At 42.7% G+C, this 16,442-nt stretch overlaps 2 protein-coding genes across 2 annotated transcripts; one reads left to right on the forward strand and one right to left on the reverse strand.

Moving 5' to 3' along the window:
* Positions 1-290: 290 nt before the first annotated feature.
* On the reverse strand, positions 291-9,019 carry LOC139207691 (BEN domain-containing protein 4). The gene is given in 7 exon segments (XM_070837431.1): positions 291-523; positions 1,889-2,129; positions 2,428-2,469; positions 2,472-2,498; positions 2,628-2,719; positions 5,235-5,828; positions 8,512-9,019. Coding segments are annotated over 7 exon segments (1,737 nt in total).
* Positions 9,020-11,048: 2,029 nt separating this feature from the next.
* On the forward strand, positions 11,049-16,272 carry shisa3 (shisa family member 3). Its single transcript, XM_070837102.1, has 2 exons — positions 11,049-11,601; positions 15,317-16,272. Exons 1-2 carry the CDS (start codon positions 11,331-11,333, stop codon positions 15,907-15,909), a joined length of 864 nt encoding a protein of 287 aa, XP_070693203.1. The 5' UTR covers positions 11,049-11,330; the 3' UTR covers positions 15,910-16,272.
* Positions 16,273-16,442: the final 170 nt, after the last annotated feature.

Genomic DNA, 16,442 nt, shown 5'->3' on the forward strand with positions numbered 1-16,442 from the left:
AAACATCAAACTATAGAAAAAGTAGCAAATGGAAGACTCAAAATCGTTTAAGTTTAAATCACCCCTTTAGAGTCAGATTCTGACTAAACAAAATCGTAGGTATAAAAATGGCAAAAAAGCTAGAAAACTAAAAATAGGAACTGCTTCAGAGAGACTGTAGTTATAATCTGTTTGATAAACTTCTGGAATGTTTTCTTCACTGTGTAAAGTGACAAGATAAGGTCAGCGTTTTGGGATATGTTGTTTAACAGCTACATTTCCGGCATTTGTCTTTAATTCGTCCTTTGACTTCAGTCCGATTGGCCGTTCGGGCAGCCTTTTAAATACACCTCGTCCTGTGACAGATGTCCATCAAAGCCGTCCATGTAGAGGCTGCTGGTGCTGCTGCCGCTGCTGCCCAGGAACGTGCCGACCGCTCGGCCCTGACGAGCGTGACCAACTGCATCGCTGAACACTTTGTTGATCTGCTCCTCCGAGGGCATCCACCAGTCTGGGTTTGAGGCACAGTGCATCCGGATGAACTCTGGTAAGAAGATTTGGAGCCAAAAAAGATTAGAAACACATCTTTTATCAATTGTAAATCAAAGCAAGCATTGAATCGTAACACCAACACCAATTAAGTTTTGAATTGAATTCATATCACCACCATTAACACTAAGTCTCACGTTTTGCATAGACCTCATCTTTCTGTCTCCCCTCCATATTTGGTAATTACCAATATGTGAGATTTGTAGAGATATGCACAGGGATGTGTACACCGTTATATACCGTTTATGCTTATGTTTCAATACTATGCTTCATTCTGGTGTTGATATTAGAGATACTAGAGTGACGGTCTCTTCGTGGAGTGAATGATGAATGACGTTTAGGGTGTATATGTGTGACAACTTCTTTACTACAGTCAGACTGTCTCGTGTGTTCCTAAGAACAGACTCAGCCAAATTGAAGCTCAACCCTCAGTCTGCGTCTGTGTGTTCGCCCTCTCATCTCGGCCCTGAAAACTCTCCTCAACACCAGCCCACGACGTTACTGTTTTGGTTCACTCTCACTGCTCCCGTAGCATCACTTTCAGCTGCAGTTGGTTAATATAGTGGAGCATTTAGCAGCTAAAGACCAGATATTTCCATCTGGAGCTGGTGGAGCTAAAAGAGAGCGAATATTGGACTTACATTCATCACGGGACAGAAATATGAGTTAAAATGAGTGATAATTTTGGCCCTGTGAGACAACTGATCATTGCTCACCACATCTTTCCCCAAAGTGGACAAAAAAAAATTATTGCAGTTTTAAAACAACAAATCATGAGACAACAAGAAGTAGCCTAGTGAGACAGTTTATGGGCCCGGAGGAAATTAATGAAATAGAGGAGTGGGTGTGAAGCTGGAGGGAAGAATTTGGATGAAAGGATGAGAAGACAAACAACAGGCTATTTATTTAGTATTTTCTTATGTACATTAAAATCATTAATATGCCTTGTTGTTGAAAACTGCCACACAAATAAACTCTCCTCTTTGCAATAAAAATAAATTGGTGTTGGACAGAAATAATATAATAATGAATATAATTAAATTTTATTGTGTCTGTCTTCATACTGTTCAGAAAATCAGATATCTCAAAAGCAAAAATCACATTTGGCCCACATCTGCTTGTCATGTGATCATTTTCTCAGTTTCATACAGTTCAGTTTCACTGGCCCATAAATAATGATCTCATTTCACAGCTACTGCCCTCATTTCTGAAACACAGGCAACAGAAGTGGAGTACTCTAATAAGCACGGCACTACATCGTTCAAACAAGATTCATGTGCTGTGGAGCTCTACCAGTGTGTCAAACTGAAACTGAGCAGACTGAAGCGTCTTGTAAAAACTCTTTTCTCAGGCCGTGTACCTCTGAGGCAGCTGACTTTGACGGGGTTGAGCGGTCGTCTCTCCAGGCCTGGCTCTCCTGAGTGAACTGAACGCTTCCTTTTGCCTAGACCGCAGGAGAACTTGAGCTCGTCTGTGGTGAAGACGTAGCGTATCAGGTAGCGCAGCAGCCGCCTGCCATCCTTCTTAGAGGAGTTGACGGCTTCATCCCACTGCTTGTTTGTGATGAAGAGAGGGTAGTTCTCCAGGAGCTGTTTACTGCCCTGCAGGGAGCAGGAAAACAGGGAGCTCTGGTATGTCAGTAGCTTTAATGCACTGGGGTTTTACTCTTAATTTGAACTGCTCATGCAGTTCATTTGACTGCATTGTCTTAAATTTTTGTCAGCTTTGAAACTGACTTTTAACCCTTTAGATGTACAAGATTTTTAACAGTGTAATTAATGTATTTGGGGATGTTTTCATCATCTGATATAAATTTCGTTTCCTGCGGGTTTCATAGGCAGAGATCAGACAAATACATTCTAAAATCCTATTATTTTAGGTTTAAATAAAAACACAGACCTCAAACACTGTTTGCCGTTCTTCTTCCTGTAGAGAGAGAGAGTTTTCTTTAATTCCACATCTTCACACAACTTAATTGTGTAATTAACATGATGAAGAAGTTATTAATGCAGGATCTGATGAGACAGTTTTACACCTTAACATAGCCTACTGATAACACATGCTTTAAATAGCTGTGAATAATGTACAGGTTTCCTCACCTCGGTGAGCTGCTCCTCTGGCATCGGCTGGACCAGCTGGTTGTGAAACTCAAGAACAGTCTTGAAGTAGTCAAGAACATTTTGACAGGGAACTGTATAAAAACACAAACTGATGTGACCAGCAATACACACACACATTGTCAAAACTCATCCGGTGTATAATTAAACAGCGCTAACTATCCTGCAGTGTCTTCTTTCCTCCTTAGAAGATCATTTTCATTGTAATGTCAGTAATGTTAAGACTACATCGAGATACTGCTCAGTTTATTTAACGTGCAGATAAAATGAGCAGTTTCAGAGCAAATTAGGCTAAGGTGACACTGGGGAGCTCAGAATGCTTTAGGGAGAACAGGAAAGTTAACAAAAATAGATGCTATTAAGACCCCAAACTCTGTGATGCATTTAGATTATAAGAGATTTAACGATGACAGTCTACGTGGATGTGTAGGTTTAGCACTGATTCATGCAGGTATAAAGGAATAAAAGCTGCAGAAATATTTACAACAAAACATTTTCAGATTAAACTATTTTTACTCAGGTATACAGACGGGTGAGACATTTAGTTCAAAATTAAATTTTTTTAATTTGATAATTTAAGAGCTCTAAAACTGCTGGGACGGGGTCGAGGCCGACCCGGGGCTGCCGTGGCTGTGTCCTTGGCTGGAATAAGAGTGTGAATAAGAGCCCCTAAGCACCATGTGTGGAAACCGGTTAAAAACCTTACGTATCCACCAGGAGGAGGACTGATTACGGAAGCTGAGATTGTTTAATACTGTGGTTTTACAATTTGACATAATATTTCTATTGAAGCGCTTATTACTATTCTATATACTTATATCATATCATATCATATCATATCATATCATATCATATAGTCAAGGAAATATTATTCTGATGCTTTGTGTAAAAACCTGACAGACTTATTTTTATGCGTTCGCTAACACAAAATATAGGTTAGTGTTCAAATTTAGAAAGTGAGCAAGTGAGACGGGATACAAAGGATACGCCTCTAGTTCCTAACTATACCTTTTATTCTGTGTGCCAGGACGTGAAAAGTAAAAGTGATACGGTTGGGAAATGAATGATAAACAGTAACAGGCCTTTATTTTATTTGATCCGTCTAAGTTTGTGAAGCAAACAACAACTCAGTGATAATGCCCATTAACATTTAAACCCAGGTCTACCCTACAGTTTAACACAAACATAAGTTGTTTGTGTTAAATTCAAGCACATTTTTAAAAGGAAGCGAAACCTAAATGATACCTTCAGTTAACTGTTCTTCATTTTCCATTAATATTTCAATACAGAGCAATTTGTCTTCCTGAAAATGCTCAAACATTTATGGGCAAAAACCCAAGATGCCATTAAGGTATACAGTATTTCAGGCCATTGCCTGTCAACCTGTCAGGGCCATAATGACTTCATATCTCAGAGTTCACACTGACCTGCTGTTTCATGGGTCACAGTTGTCAACTCCTCACTTATCAGTCTATTACTGTGTAGTGAAGTCATATTGTACAAAATTTTACACGTTTTTCAAAAGCTACCAGGACCCATGATGGTACCACCCAATAGAGGCATGAGTCTCATGAAGCTTTGCTCTAAGATATTAACAACTTTACTATGACATTCTTCGGCCAATGTTTCTCTCTGTTTTCAGTATATTTACATATCAAGTGACAATCCTAAATAGGCTAAATACTTAAGTTACACACTACCACACAGCCTGGATCAATTGTAGACGAAACAGGGGAAAAAAAACTTAGACTTGAACAAAAGAATCATAACAAAATCTTTGTACATACTTTTTTAGTTCAATTGAACACATTTACAAATTAATCATTAACTGAGTTAATGTAAAATTTCCAAAGAGTAGTTTAGATTGTTGGGCACAGAGTCCATCAGAAGATGGACAGAAAAAGGCAAAGTGTAATTAGTATTGTGGTGTTTGAAGCCCCCTCTGACATTTTGTTTAAAATGAGCAATAAGAAATAAATCATCTCAAGTAATTAATGCAATAAACAAATGAACGGTGAAGTGGGTGAAAATGTATCATGAAATGCTAATTTGTCTCATCTAAATTTAGAGTTTTCTGTATTTTATCCTGGTGCCAGCAGTAGCAAATGAACGTCGGCATTAGGTAATGGAAACGTTGAGCGCATCCCGCTTATGTAATTTATTATTCATGACAGTCAGGCAGATCTATGGATCACCAAGTCAGGTCTCCTCAGGTTTTTGCCTTTAAGTCTTCTGTCAAGTCAACTCTCACAGCAGACCCGAGTCCAAGTGTCTACTTCACTTTATTTTATTGTAGCCATTTATAAAGTAGGTAGATCAGCTCCTCCTTAAAAAGACTTTCAGTAAATGTAAATACAACTAGTTGATAATACTTCTACACTTTTAGTAAAATTTGAAAGTAGTCTTACTTGAATGAGACATTACGAATCTAAGGCGAGGAGCGCTGAAGCTGTTCAGGCAGCTGCTGGTGGAACAACACCTTTCCTTTAAATTGTCACCACAAACATGAATTCCCTAAACTTTTGACCCATCCCATCAAATAAAATCAAACCCCTGATTTGATTCTATTCCCGACTTTCATTACCGCACCTGGGATATTCTCCAGCTTGTTGCGGAGCTCCTCGTTCTCCTGCTGCAGAGACAGCACTTCCTGCTCCAGCTCCAGGCAGCGTGGGCAGCAGTTCTCCTCCTCCTCGTCCTCCTCAGGCAGCGTGGACGACGGGTGGCCGTACGACTCTGACGGAGTCGGCGAGCCCCAGCCCCCCAGGTTGTGTCTCGGAGGAGACACCCCCGATCCGGGCTCCGCCGACTGACACTGCTCATCTTCCAGACCTGCAGCCAGATGTTGCTGCTGCTGCTGCTGCTGCTGCTGCTGCTGTGGCCCTGAGAGCAGATAGTTCTGTAAGGAGTCTGTGAAGATGCGGAGAACGGCAGAGGTCTGTTGTTGGTTCAAATGGCTTTGTTGGGCCTCCTCTTCTGGGTCTGTGGTGGAAGAGCTGTCTTCAGATTTGGACTTCCCCAGTGAGGAGCAGTGAAGCCCCTGCACCTCCCCTGGCCCGTCCTCCAACTTGATGTTAGAGGTGTAGGAGGAGGAAGAGGACGGCTCAAGGAATCGGCCGTTGTTGAGGAGGCTGAGGACTCGGCTACACTGCTGGGCAAAGGCATCCAGGATGAGGCGATTCTCTACGTAAGAAAGAGGAAGAGGAGGTCAAGGGCTGCAGCAGTAAACTTTAAGTCATCATTGTTGAATCACTGGAGTCTGTCGTGTTCATTTGATACATTTGAGGTTCATTTTGACCTTGGAAACAGCAGTTGACAAAACAAGATATATTTAGTAGCTGTTCTGGAGTCTGACTGTATCACATGGTCCTCGTCAGCAGACTGAGGTTTCTTAATTCCCATGAGAATGATAAAAGAAAAAAGGAGGCAGAAAGAACCAAAGCCAGAGAAGCACAAATCTCAGAGTCACTCACATTGTTTCCTTTACTATGCGCCTTATAGGGAACCTCATAATGTCAAATGAGAGTCGATTAGATCTAAAAGACAGACAACACATGTTATGACTTGACAAAATAATCTCACCACAAAGTCTATTTAGCAGCTTCTGGAGCTTTTCACTGTGTAACAGGCTCTTCATCAGCCATCTGAGTTCGCTTCATACAACAGTATATAGTCAGAGTTTTGAGTCAACATGGGTGACAAGTCCTAGAGGTGCTCAGCGGTTTTAACATCTGCAGTTCTATGACAATGAAGCAAAAAAAAAAAGCAAGTAACTGTAGTGGTGTCAAAAGTACAATATTTTCTCTGGAATGTAGAAAATAGAGACACTTGATTGAAGTACAGTTACCTTAAATGTACAGCATGCACTTAGTTTCCTATAGGAAAGCAGCATTTATCATCAAAGACACAGTATGAGTGATTGTGTGTTTTGTCTGTTACCAGTTTTGGTTTCTGTTTTTTTAGACGTGCATTATTCTAGCAAAGCTTCCCATTACAGTAACTCATAGAAACGTCAGCTTCATTATGCTGTTTTATTCAGATGTCAATAAACTCTTAAGCCACAGTATCTGCTGTGACCAAACCCAGCCGAGCTGAGGAGAATCAGCGCACAGCTATTGTCCAGAAACAAGCCTCAGTGTATAGTTTCCCTGGTAGTCTGGGCACGTCTCAATGAGATGATCTCACACATACCTCCGTGTAATGATTACGAGTCCACTGGCCTCACACTAATGCACACACACACACACACACACACTCACACACACACAAATGTACACACAGACTAAATGAGTCCTAGGCGGCCACTGCTCTCGCTCAGACGTGTCTATCAGCCTGGCGCAGATGTGTCGCATTTATTAATATGCGTGCTGTCTCTGTTTACCCGTCGAGATGTATCTGATATCATTCGCCTTCACCCTGCTCCCCCCCCCACCACCATCACCACCACCACCACCACCCTCACCCTCCTCTCTCCTCTCACCAGTTCTGTGGCACTGTGAGCTGAGAGCCTCATAAAATTTCATTAAAAACAACACGCTCGGCAGAGGCAAATTTATGAGCCCCATTTATTTTAATCACAACTCTTTGGGAAAGGCTTCTCAATGCAATTTGTGTTATTGTGTGCTGAACTGATTGCTGCGTCCAGGGGCCTCTGGTGCCTCTCCTCATGAGAAGGGCATCAAGTTTGTTTTGTTTTTTTTTTTTCAGCCATGAAAGGGACATTAAGTTGCTCCCATCGTGCAGATAAAAGCACTTTGATGTATCATTATCAGTGAGAATGCACGCCACGGTTAGCTGGGATTGGATGATACATCTTGTGTAATGTGAGAACATCCACTGGAGCAGGATAAATATAATTCTGTGTGATTATTTCACGAGTGAAATCAGAACCACGTGCATGCCAGAAGGGATGCAAACAATGGGTGATCATCTCTGAAACCTGGGCTTTATACTTAAAAGAAATCAGCCTGGCTTTTACAGACTGAAGTGGGTTAAAGACACGATACTAATGCCTATTTTTAGATTAAACCTGTGATACTTCATGCACATGTTTGCCTATTCTCACATAGGTGAGTTAATACAGAGCCACAGCCCTGAGCTCAGGCTGATTGTCTGTGAAGCAACAATAACCAGCAGCAAATTGAGCCTCTGCTGCCAGCGGTGATAAAGAGATTAATATCTGATTAGAGGATGAGATGTGTAATGTTTAATTTTGTAACTGCCAGGATTAGGTTCATTGCTTTCATCTTAATGTTAGTTCCCATGGACCCGCCCTCCACATGGGGAGCACATTTCTTCCTGAGCCTGAACAGCCCTCTAATGAACAGCAGCTGAGCAGGAAAATGAGCACGGAACAATGTGTTTCAACCGGAGATTGTGAGGGCCCTTCTTGCACACACACACACACACACACACACACACACACACACACACACACACACACACACACACACACACACACACACACACACACACACACACACACATGCAAGTAAACACACACACATGGACAGAAAATTACCCAATGTAATTTTTAGCACATGCACACTGGAGATTCAATCATGACCGCTCTCATTACAGCAGCAAATCAATCACTGCTGACAGGAAGAAAAAGAGGGTGAGATAGGAACAAAAACATGAAGCTCAGGTGAGGCAGAGCAAACAAAAGAGATGCTTGCTTTTAATGAAATATTGCTGTGTCTTTCATTCAAGTTTATTGACTCTGGGCAGAATATACATAACCAGATTCAGGACAAATCTGAGGACATGCAGATCAGAAAAGTCTCAATATCCAAAATCCAAATGAATAAAACTACCAGCTCAGGAGACACTCTCGCCACTTTCTCTGAACAAGTTTGAAACCCACCTGAGCTGATTCCGTAGGTGCAGTCTGGGGAGAATCTGGGTTCCACTCTGCCGCTGCTGGAGCGCCGCTGCAGGGTACCAGGAGATGCTGCCGCCGCCACGCTGCCCGCCGGCGCTGAGGTGGATGTCGGGACCCTGCTGCTGGGCCTGTTCTCACAGGGGAAACGATGCTGCTGCTGCTGCTGCTGCTGCTGCTGTTGCTGCTGCTGCTGCTGATGCTCCGGGGTCGGGTGATGCTGCTGGCTGCTGCTGATGGTTTGGTGGAGCTGCTGCAGACGCTGCTGGTTGTGATGGTGCGGCTGGAAATGTTGAGGCTGCTCCGGATGGAAAGTGAAGTGATGCCCGTCGCCAAACAGAGGCACCTCGACCACAGCGGACCTGTCAAAGCGCGTCTTGCCCGCCGAGCGCTTGCTCTGGAAGGGTTTCAGGGTGCTGTACGGACCCCGTTGTTGTCGGCACATCTTCGGGGCGCACGGCCCTTCATCTGCGGGCTGCATCTCTCCCTCCATCCCTGCCAGGTGTCACGGAGCGGTGGATGGCTCCGGGTGGGTATCGTGGCGAGCTGGTGTGACAGGCAGCTGACGAGAGGGGGATCAGATCCGTCACTGTCTGGCTCGGTTTCCCTCATGCACACTGTGTGAAGGGTGGGCTAATTTACTGACAAGCAGCCGCTCCAATCCCCAGTCGGGAGCTCCGACACTGAGACTCTTCCAGAGGGAAATACAGGCGGGACTTGTGCGCCGCTGCCTGCCTCCTTTGTAGCCACCATCCACACAGAGAACAACGGGGCGCTGTAGCAGTTGTACAATCTGAAAATGAAAAAAAAAAAAAAAGCAAAACGAAATCCGACAAATGAGAAGGCAGAGGCCATTTTGCTACTGAGCCCAAAGCATCAATAGCGCAACATGAGCGCAAATGAAAGAAAAGGCTACGCACACCCAGGCAGGAGCTTAAAAAGAGCAAACAGCCCAGTAGGAGACACTTAAATATTATTTATTTTAGCTTTCTCTAAACTAGTATTGAATTAATTAAAAATAATAATAAAATAAGCTGCTTGAAATAAATATGATCTCAGACATTTTGGTCTTAAATTCCACAGACTTTCATATTATACATACATGCCTCCACATATCCATATTTAGGATTATTTAAAGTATCTAAAAGACCAACTGTCTGTAATTTCAGTCAGAGTTTACCTTAATGTCTGATCCTCAGTCTGAAGGCTGGTGTGGCAGCTGTCAGCAGCCTGCAGGACTAAAAGTTTGCAGCACCACAAGGGGGCGCCACACCAGCAGGTTACAAACAGAAGATTGAATAGTTGGAGGGATGACAGACCTGCTGCTGATTAACATAAATGTTTTTTTTTTTCTTCTCCTTTTCAGCTGGGCAGACAGGTAGGTAGTTTTTGCTTCTGTGTAATATCAAAACACCAGCAAGTGCTTAGTCAATATTGTTTCTAGACACCAAACTGAACTTGGCTGCAAGCCAATAATGAAAGATATGCTACAGGAATATATGAAGGCTGTATGAACGGTCTGAATAGTAAATAAACATTTTCTGCAAAAGTTTGCAATTTCCTCTCCTTGAATTAGCTTTAATTCACATTAAAGTGAGCCTGTGTAACGTTAGCGGTTTCTTTGGCCACATAAAAAAGGAGATAATCACAAAATGATTATTTAGTTTAGTTTGGATTTATTTGTGTGTTTTTTTTTAGAGGTTTTAATGTTTTCCCAACAGGAAAGAGAAAATCTGCTGAATAAATGGGTCAGAGTTAGTTTAGACAGCTTACCTGCCCAGGTATTAAAAATACACCCCAAAATACTAAAATAAAAGTGGGAGCTTAATAAAGTTAGTGTTAAAACATCGTGTAACAGTAGCATAAAATTATAAAGTCATAAACTCAGAAAACTGACTAAATAAAGACAGTTTCACAGCAGCATGTGGTGTCTTAACTTTGCTACTTTAATCAAACATTAGTCACTGGTCGTACCAGACCAAGCACACCTGTAACAGAGTGCATTTAGTTTATACAGACTGTGTTTTATTATTCATGACTTCACGTTTTTATTTGTAACAGAACTATTGAGTTATTTCTTATTTCAAAACGTGCTTGGTCTCACTTTAAATGTCGGTTATCAGGTCGTTTTTTCCTCTGAATTTGATAATTTGTGCTTCATGTTTTTACATTTGAGACATTCAGATTTAAAGTAAAGTCAAAAAAATGTAAACGTATGTATTTATTCTGTTTGTTAAGTTGCCTACATGTGCTGCACTGAGGTCCTCTCTCGTGCAGAATGAGCTAATTAAGATAATGTATGCGTGTCATTTGAGCTCATTCAGGGCTTTGAATAAGTGGCATCACTGCAGCGCGCCACGTGAACGCGTACGTCCGCTTATTGGAGGGGTTTACGTGCGCGTGCACACGCACAGCCAGAGTCACAAAACCAGCCCGGCTGCGGTGAGGTGGGCGCACAACTTCTGCTCCGACATCAACAAACGACCGCAGGAGCAACAACGGAGAGAAACCCGGAGCTGCGGGTCACTTTTACATGTTTGGATGAGAAAAAGTTGAGAGATGACACTTTAAAAAGTCACTTAAAGAGCACACTCAATTAAGGATTTTCTCATTTTGCAATTTGGCAACTTGTGGCTCAGTTTGGATGGTGGAAAGATGACGGTGACATAACTTTACATCCGTGGATCCGTTCGTCTGTTTGTCAGTGAGTTCATCTCAATGAAGAGCCTCTGACCCGGGCGGACACACTCGGTGGCCGGGAGCTGAAGCCCACAGGACGCCGGGAACCGTGAACCCCAGCCGGGATGGTGCGCCTGCTCAACTGCCTGCTGCTGGGATATCTGACCTGGAATCTGCGGATATCGGACGCGCAGGGGGAGTACTGCCACGGCTGGCTGGACGCTAATGGGAATTATCATGAGGGCTTCCAGTGTCCGGAGGACTTTGACACCATGGACGCCACCGTGTGCTGCGGCTCCTGCTCGCTGCGCTACTGCTGCGCCGCCGCGGACGCACGGCTGGACCAGGGCAGCTGCACCAACGACAGGGAGGTGGACAACACCGAGTTCGCAGCGCGTAAGTTTAGTGGTTTTAAATCTTAAAAAAAAAAAAAACGCTTCTCACAGGTGTTCACCGAGGGCAGCATTTCAGAGACACTTCAGATGAAAGGAAAAAATACACCAACACATAATTAAGATATATTCTAGATTGAAGCAAATCTATTTCAATTAAATGTAATAAAAATAAAAAAACAAAAGTGCAGATGCATGCACATATTTAGTCAATGTATAGTCAAAAGTTGTTTTCTACAGAGAGCTCAGAGGTCAGCTGGACATCAGTAAAAGACAGAACAGAGCAGGTTTCAGTGCCTTGCTCACGGACACTTCAGTTTCCCACCACAGGACCATCCTCCTGTCTTATGGCATGATAAAATAAAGACCAGCTGCAAGGACAAAATGTTATTGTTAAAAGGAGACTTGTGTTGTGATGTGTTGAAAATGCCACTTTTCTATGGTTTGTTTTACCAGACTCCAAGTTTCTTACGTCACCTTTTTATATGTTTTAAGGTTTTCATTTATTTCCAGCATTAATCAACCAAAGTGTCCAGTTTCCAGCACCTGCTTTTATCTCCTGCGGCTCCATTTGACCTCAGCTCACTGCAGAAAAAGGAAAACTAGAGGAGTTTTCGATGTCAGTCACTCAACAAATGTTCTTAAAACTAATTCTTTACAAATCTTAAAGCAGAAATGAGTCCTGAACTTACTGGATCACAATGCAGGATTGTTTCCCAGAACTTTCTCATGCAAGCAGGCTTATTGTGCTGCCGAATATAAAACACATTCACTTCGCCAGCTCACTAATTTGCCAACTGAAGTAATCAAGTCAAGTCAAGTCAAATTTTATTTATGTGGCCAAAATCACAATTTGCTTCAGGAGGCTTTATAATCTGTACACATACGATACTCTCCGTCCTGAGACTCTTGATTTGGAAAAACTCCCCGAAAATAGCCCACTTAACAGGGAAAAATGGGAGAAACTTCAAGAAGAGCAAGAGAGGAGGGTTTCTTCTCCCAGGCATGCAATAGATGTCACATGTACAGGATGAAATCACAGAATACACAAATTACCTTGATGGAATTTCTGATGCATGTAGATTATGAAATATAAGTGAAGAATGTGGATCCAGGACGGCACCGAACAAACCCAGACAAACAAACCGGAGCCACACAACCTCCTCTCCACCATGGAGACCTGGAAGAAGACAGGCCACACAAAGAAAGAAAGAAGGAAAAAAAGAGAGAGGGAGAGCTAGAAAGAGAAGGCAAGAGAAACTTGCACAGCTTGGAGTCTTGTGGGAACAGAAACAAAAACAGACGGTTAGAAAAATGCTGCGGTTATCGTAAAGTTTACAGTTTTATTCTTGTCGGCAGGACAAACAGGGACTGTAAGTGCTACAGTAGGGTTAAGAGATTCATTGAGACTGAGGCTGACCCACCGAAAGGATAATGGTAACAGGTGCAAGACCTGAACTAAATTAAGAATAAGCACAAATTGAAAGTTAAGGTGAATTATTTAGTTTTAAGTTTGGATTTAAGAGCCAGACTGTCTGATGTGAGCAGGGAGGGACATGATAGGAAAAGGCCCTGCAGCCAGCTGACTTCTTCGTACCTCTGGGGAGAGACAGGAGCCCTGTATTCAGAGAGCGCCCGAGATGGAGTATAAAGAATAATGAGATCAGACAGGTATTAAGGGGCAAGCCCATTCACAATTTGTAAGTCATCACAAGCGCATTAAAGTCTGATCTGGCATTAATAGGAGCCGATGAAGCCAAGCTAAAATTGGTGTAATATGATCAAATTTATAGTTTTCCTAGCTCCAGCATTGAGGCATTTGAAGACTTTTAGTGCTAGCACACATCAGACCAGACAACAGAACATTACAATAATCATGTCTTGATGAAACAATGGCTTAGAATAGGATCTCTGCATCAGCCAGGAGAGACTAATTTTAGCTATGTTGAGTAAATGGAAAAAAATTGACCTGATTGATTTCTTTAATGTGCTGCTCAAAAGAGAAGCCATGATCAAAAGTAATTCCAAGATTCATGTCAGTCAAACTCAGAGAAATCAGTTTCTGAGAGTTACTGTTACAAACTGGTGTGTATGTCGAGGGGGCCAATGACCAGCATCTCCATTTTATTACAGAAATTACATGACTTCCAGTTTTTAACAGCAGGCAGACAGGCTGCTAAGTTTGTAATTTGAGAATGATTTTATGCCATTACAGACACATACAGCTGAATATCATCAGCGTAGTTGTGGAAATTTACTCCATAACTGTGTATAATTTGGCCAAGAGAGGGAGAAAAGCAAAGGGCCAAGATCAGAGCCATGAGGTACTCCATATTTCACATCAGTGAACATTGATGTTTTGTTATCATTGGAAACATACTGTCTTCTTTTGGATAGCTTGGACTTAAACCTTGGAAGAGCAAGGCCACAGACGCCAAATTGTCTTTTGAGCTGATGTAGTGATTTATGGTATCAAATGCTGCACTGAGATCCAGTAACAGAAGCACTGAGGTGGACCTTGAGTTGATAAAGTAAAATACCATCTACTACGTTGGGAAATGCAGTTTCAGCAGAATGACGAGTCCTGAAATCAGACTGAAAAGGTTTAAAAAGATTATTGTAAATGAAGTTACTGAGACACAACTATTTCAAGTATTTTTTTTTGAAAAGAATGAAAGATAGAGGCTGGGCTGTAGTTATTAATCACATTACTATGAGACAGCAGCTCATTTTCTTTGGCTAAATATTTAACAGACGCAAGGTGTTACATTAACCCTCTGTTAGTGGTGAAATCCTAATAACAGGTCTCTTTAGCCCTCAAGATTTGATCAGTTTTCTTTAAATTTCCCGAACTGATAAGCTGTGCAGATTTAACTGAATGGACTGTGTGGACTGAATGGACTGTGTGCTCGCAATTTCCTAATTTTTTCCTATTAAAATAAATAAACATTCACCGACTTCCTCCCAAAGAGAAAACGGGCTTCATAGAGCGTAAAGCTGTAGTGTAGAGCTGTTTGTGTTGTCGAGCAGGAATGTGTCTATTGGGTTCTGTTAATAACACAGTACAATCATATTTAGTATCATGATTTTAGCCACCGTAAATAACAGTATAGGCTGTAGTTTCTAATGACCAACAAGGAAAAATTTTACTTTAACCTTTTTACTTAAGATTTTTAACATTTAATGTTTTATAACACACTATAATGTAGTTGTCAGCAGACTGAGTGTTTATTAATGAATTTGTCAACTAAAACTCCTCCGTAAGTGGAGGCTGGGGTATAAACAGATTATGAATGATAATATAGAAAAACACGGTTGTAATAATATATGTTTTCATAGGAGAGGAGAGGAATTGTTGAAAAATACTGCAGATTAATAAACCCTTAAAATGTCCTTATAAATGTTGCATATCCTACACTGTAGTGTGTCATGCACCATTTATTAAATGCTATTTTAGTTAGCTATATTACGTGCTTGTAATAATAAATAGTGGGGTTAAAGTGTCCGAAAAAATACATTGTATCTTAACGTAATAATTTATTCAGTTTCTGTGAACATCTTTTAATGTGCTGTTTTCGGGGTAATAAAAAAATAAATAAATCAGAACACCAATTATGTTTGGTGTTTCATTCATACATAGAGGAACCTGCAGCTTCCTGTCCCATGAAGGTGACTCCTCATCACTGATCCTAACCTTCCTGTTTTTTCTCTGCCCTCAGAGCCCGTCTATGTGCCCTTCCTAATGGTGGGAAGCATCTTCGTCGCCTTTGTCGTGGTCGGCTCTCTTGTGGCCGTCTACTGCTGCACGTGCCTGCGGCCCAAGCAGCCGACCCAGCAGCCCATTCGCTTCTCCCTGCGTAGCTGCCAGGGCGAAACCATCCCCATGATCCTCACCACCGCTCCCCCGAGCCTCCGCGCCCCATCGCGACAGTCCAGCACAGCCACCACCAGTTCTAGCTCAGCCGGAGGTGGCAGCTCCATGCGGAGGTTTTCCCTTGGAGGTCAGGGGCAGCAGCAGCAGCAGCATGGCTGCCTGGTGTCTGCCACCGTTTCCTCCTCAGCCTCTACTCAGACCCCTCAGACTCTGCCCCCACCTCCACCTCCCCCCTACACATCCCCACCAGCACCCATGTCGGGAGGCATTCAGCACCCGCTGCCCTCCACCCACACTCAGCTACAGCTCCACCAGCCCTCCATGCCCCCTCACCCCTCTCAGAGCACCGGGTTCCTCCTGCCGCAGCAGTATTTCTTCCCCCTGCAGCCCGACGCCTTCACGGCAGCCAAGGGCTTCACCGACTTTGGACAGAGCTGACAGAGCTCCCAGCAGGGGAAGTAGACGGATTACAAGATTTTTAGATGATGGGATGTGAGTCGGCCAGGGCAAACACACTACAGCACAGCTGGAGGTGTTTGGGTGGACGGCCCTGGCCGGCTGAACGGACACAGGGAGCACGACAGGAGGACAAGGGATAAAGTACAACAAAGCTGCTGTGGTCGAGCAATGTGGTCTGAGGCGTTTTCCCCCTCTGCATCACAGGACACATCAACAGACCTGTTAGAGGCAGTAACAGTTTTGAATCTTGTGCACTTTTATCTTATATTGTAAACAGACCTCTCTGGCCTTCGGTTTATTTTTTACACGTTTTTCAAGGAGACAGCTAACTATACAAACTAAAAACTGGACAATTTTTGACAGACCTTTTAAAAAACAGAAATACTGGAGCGCATTGGTAGCTGAATGGTTACAGTGCATGCTACATGGTCGCAACTGTCAAGGGTTTGCTTCCAGACTTTTGTTGCATGTCAGACCCTACTCTCTCTGTCTGCCCCTTCTCTACTCTGTCC

Source organism: Pempheris klunzingeri, chromosome 9 (genome assembly GCF_042242105.1).
Source record: "Pempheris klunzingeri isolate RE-2024b chromosome 9, fPemKlu1.hap1, whole genome shotgun sequence".
Classification (NCBI taxonomy): domain Eukaryota; kingdom Metazoa; phylum Chordata; class Actinopteri; order Acropomatiformes; family Pempheridae; genus Pempheris; species Pempheris klunzingeri.

Excerpts from the sequence above, each read along its gene's own strand:
- shisa3 (XM_070837102.1), top strand. The coding sequence starts at position 11,331 with ATGGTGCGCCTGCTCAACTGCCTGCTGCTGGGATATCTGACCTGGAAT. Across the intron at positions 11,602-15,316 it reads CAACACCGAGTTCGCAGCGC|AGCCCGTCTATGTGCCCTTC; the intron begins GTAAGTTTAGTG and ends CTCTGCCCTCAG.